The sequence below is a fragment of the Apteryx rowi genome, unplaced genomic scaffold, assembly GCF_003343035.1.
Source record: "Apteryx rowi isolate R43461 unplaced genomic scaffold, aptRow1 scaffold_6, whole genome shotgun sequence".
In the NCBI taxonomy this organism is placed as follows: Eukaryota; Metazoa; Chordata; class Aves; order Apterygiformes; family Apterygidae; genus Apteryx; species Apteryx rowi.
Genome location: NW_020450871.1, coordinates 2,447,004 through 2,450,923, shown reverse-complemented (window position 1 = coordinate 2,450,923; position 3,920 = coordinate 2,447,004). Strand labels below are relative to the sequence as shown.

At 50.5% G+C, this 3,920-nt stretch overlaps 1 protein-coding gene across 1 annotated transcript; it reads right to left on the bottom strand.

Moving 5' to 3' along the window:
* Positions 1-243: 243 nt before the first annotated feature.
* Positions 244-3,627, bottom strand: ACTB (actin beta). The gene is made up of 5 exons (XM_026082987.1): positions 3,392-3,627; positions 2,807-3,046; positions 1,839-2,277; positions 1,340-1,521; positions 244-982 (listed from the first exon to the last, which is right to left on the bottom strand). Exons 1-5 carry the CDS (start codon positions 3,512-3,514, stop codon positions 839-841), a joined length of 1,128 nt encoding a protein of 375 aa, XP_025938772.1. The 5' UTR covers positions 3,515-3,627; the 3' UTR covers positions 244-838.
* Between the last annotated feature and the right edge of the window lie 293 nt (positions 3,628-3,920).

Sequence of the window (3,920 nt, the reverse complement as noted above, 5' to 3'; positions counted from 1 at the left end):
CCGTATTGCACAGTGGCAATAGCTGGGGAGCCACAGCCCAGGGCAGCCTCAGGGCCGAGCCCTCCCTGCTGAGCAGGCTCAGCTCTGCCCTGTATCATGGTGAGCCATCTGGCTTCCCCACCAGCCAACCCACAGCATCAGCACACAATCCAGATCAGATACCACAGCCTGGCAAGGCTAGATTGGAGCCTTTAGTAACTGTCACAAAACCACACAGGAAAAAAAAAACGGCTAACACCAGTCGAGCCTCTATTGTGTGCACTTTTATTTGAACTGGTCTTAAGTCAGTGTACAGGTAGTCCCTCCCTCCTCCACATACTGGCACCTCTCCTCTCTTAGAATATATAAGGGACTGTAAAGCCTTCATTCACATCTATCACTGGGGAACACAGCCCGCTTGCTTGACAAATTAAAGAGAAAGAATCAAGTGTGTTTTGTTTTTAAGGCGGAAGATACAAAAAGACACTTGTTGGGTTACATAATTTACAGACAAGCAATTATAACACCAGTAACTTGTATTGGCTCCTCCGAGCTGGGCTGCTGCCTTCACAGAGGCGAGTAACTTCCTGTAACAATGCATTATGACAATATTTGGAATGACTATTAAAAAAGAAATAAATGTACAATCAAAGTCCTCAGATGCATTGTAGAACTTTGGGGGCGTTCGCTCCAACATGTTTCAATAAGACTGCTGCTGACACCTTCACCATTCCAGTTTTTTAATCCTGAGTCAAGCGCCAAAAAAAAACGAATAAAGCCATGCCAATCTCATCTTGTTTTATGCGCATTTATAGGTTTCATTTCATCACAAGGGTGTGGGTGTTGGTAACAGTCTGGTTTAGAAGCATTTGCGGTGGACAATGGAGGGTCCGGATTCATCATACTCTTGCTTGCTGATCCACATCTGCTGGAAGGTGGACAGGGAGGCCAAAATGGAGCCTCCAATCCAGACAGAGTACTTGCGCTCAGGTGGAGCAATGATCTGCAGAAAAGAGGAGGAATGCATCAGATGCACAATATGATACTACACCTATGGCTCATGTGCAGCCCTGCAAGACACAGGCTAACTCCCTTATCTAGCCTTAGCCAAGACACAACCAAGTCTGAGCAACCTGAAAGTACAAAACCCCACAACTCCCCTCTCCACCATTTACAGCCAATATTTATATTAATGCTACTATTCACATGGTTGAATGGATGTCACCTTGTCCAGCCTAATGGCCTTGCTCTGGGACTACACAGACATGTAGAGGTATCCCTAGGAGGAGTTAAATTTATCCCCTCCACCCACTCTGGATTTTGGCAGGAATGCTGAGAGGTTCCCACAAGTCCAACCTACCTTGATTTTCATTGTGCTGGGTGCCAGGGCTGTGATCTCCTTCTGCATCCTGTCAGCAATGCCAGGGTACATTGTGGTACCACCAGACAGCACTGTGTTGGCATACAGATCCTTACGGATATCCACATCACACTTCATGATGGAGTTGAAGGTAGTTTCATGGATACCACAGGACTCCATACCTGTGAAGAAGAAAGTCTTAAGTCAGCAAGGGCTCATGGACACAGCCAAGGAAGCAGACTGGCAACTGAGAGCCTAGCAACTCCTTCAGCAGGAAGGCACTACAGGCAGAGCCATGGCTCTGAAAGTCTCAACCTCCCCATTTTACTGTCCTAAGTCCCTCATATAGCTTCAGGCTATGTGGAAAGAGAGACCGAGCGGTGGGACAGGATAGGCCTTGCTAGCAGTAGAGTGACAGTGAAATACCAGTCTCTAGGCCACTCCTTTACAGAAGGGAACAGAGGGGGGGCACAAGGTCTCCTAGAAGAGTTGGACTTACCCAAGAAAGACGGCTGGAAGAGGGCCTCAGGGCACCTGAACCTCTCATTGCCAATGGTGATGACCTGACCATCAGGGAGTTCATAGCTCTTCTCCAGGGAAGAGCTAGAGGCAGCTGTGGCCATCTCCTGCTCAAAATCCAGGGCGACATAGCACAGCTTCTCCTTGATGTCACGCACAATTTCTCTCTCGGCTGTGGTGGTGAAGCTGTAGCCTCTCTCTGTCAGGATCTTCATGAGGTAGTCCGTCAGGTCACGGCCAGCCAGATCCAGACGGAGGATGGCATGGGGGAGGGCATAACCTTCGTAGATGGGCACAGTGTGGGTAACACCATCACCAGAGTCCATCACAATACCAGTGGTACGACCAGAGGCGTACAGGGACAACACAGCCTGGATGGCTACATACATGGCTGGGGTGTTGAAGGTCTCAAACATGATCTAGAGAAAGAAGAGAAGGCATTAAGTCAACAAGACAACCAGGGCTCACTCACTAAAAGCCTACACCAAATCCATGCAAGTGGTTTTACTTAGAGGTGCTTGTCCCTAGACAAGACACCTCATCCCCTCTATAAGGAGGTGTCAATGCTTCTATCTTGCCTAGTATCCACCCAGACCTGCCAGGTCAGAGCCTGAGGAGGACACCACCACAGGCCCATTCAAGTGTCACAGCAAGGAACAAAACAAATACTAAGCAACTACAACAGTCACTCAAGGTTGGTAAATGTGTTAGTGTCTAGTCAGAAACAGCAGTTAGACAAGATGCTAGTTCAGTCTCAGAGAAAGCCAGCTTAGAAGAGCAAACAAAACCTGTCAAGGTCCAGCAAAGAGGAGACTCAGGTCAGGAAAGGAAAACCCTGTAAAGATGGCAAAAAGGGAGAATAGTGGTGAAGGTGCAGAGAGGACAACATGGAAGAGGAAAGCTGGCTGCAGCAACATCTGCTCTAGCACCAAGCTCAGTTTTACATACCTGTGTCATCTTTTCTCTGTTGGCTTTGGGGTTCAGGGGGGCCTCTGTGAGCAGCACAGGGTGCTCCTCAGGGGCTACTCTCAGCTCATTGTAGAAAGTGTGGTGCCAGATCTTCTCCATGTCATCCCAGTTGGTGACAATACCGTGTTCAATAGGGTACTTCAGGGTCAAGATACCTCTTTTGCTCTGGGCTTCATCACCAACGTAGCTGTCTTTCTGGCCCATACCAACCATCACACCCTGTACAACAAATAAGCAGCAAGTTTAACTGAAGGGTCAACCTCACTGGGTGGCTAGCCTTTTTTTTTTTTTTTTTAAATAAAAAAGCCAGACCTCTAATGACTTCTTCACCTGTCCCCACTCCATCAGGAAAGGCATTCAGTCAATTCCCCCAATATACACTGTTAAACACTGCAGGAGAGCTCTGCAGAATGTACCCCCCTCCCCCAGTTACTGTTGCTCCACAGATGCCAAATGTGCTACAGACAAATAGAAGGGCTTCTTTAAGCTTACTGCCTTTAGGGGAATTGTTTCTACTGCAAGCTCCTTTAGACTGCCTGATAAAGGGGCAGCCCAGCCACATACCTGATGTCTGGGGCGACCGACGATGGATGGGAAGACAGCACGTGGGGCATCATCCCCAGCAAAACCGGCCTTGCACATACCGGAGCCATTGTCAACAACGAGCGCAGCAATATCATCATCCATGGCTGACTGAAAGGATGGGAGAGCATGTCAGTCAGCGCCACCACTCGTGCACCAGCAACCGAGAACACCTCGGCAGGGAAATTCCTCCTCCCAAGCTGCAGCGGGGGAGAGGAAACCCCACGCAGCGCAGAGCTGCCGCTGTCCAGGCGACCTCCCCGGACCGCACCGCCAAGGCCCTTCCCCACCCATTTCCTTCCTGTTTGCGCGGCACCGCTTCGCCCAGCGCCCGCTAGAGGGGGCGGCGCGTCCCAGGCTCCGGCACCGCACAGATTTGGGACAAAGGAAGTCCCCGCGCCCTCTCGCATTATTACCATAAAAGGCAATGGATCGAGCGCGCCTCGCGCGGAGCCGGGCGCGCGGCGCCGCGCCAGCGCTGGGAGGGGGGAGGCGGCCAGCGCTCGGCCCC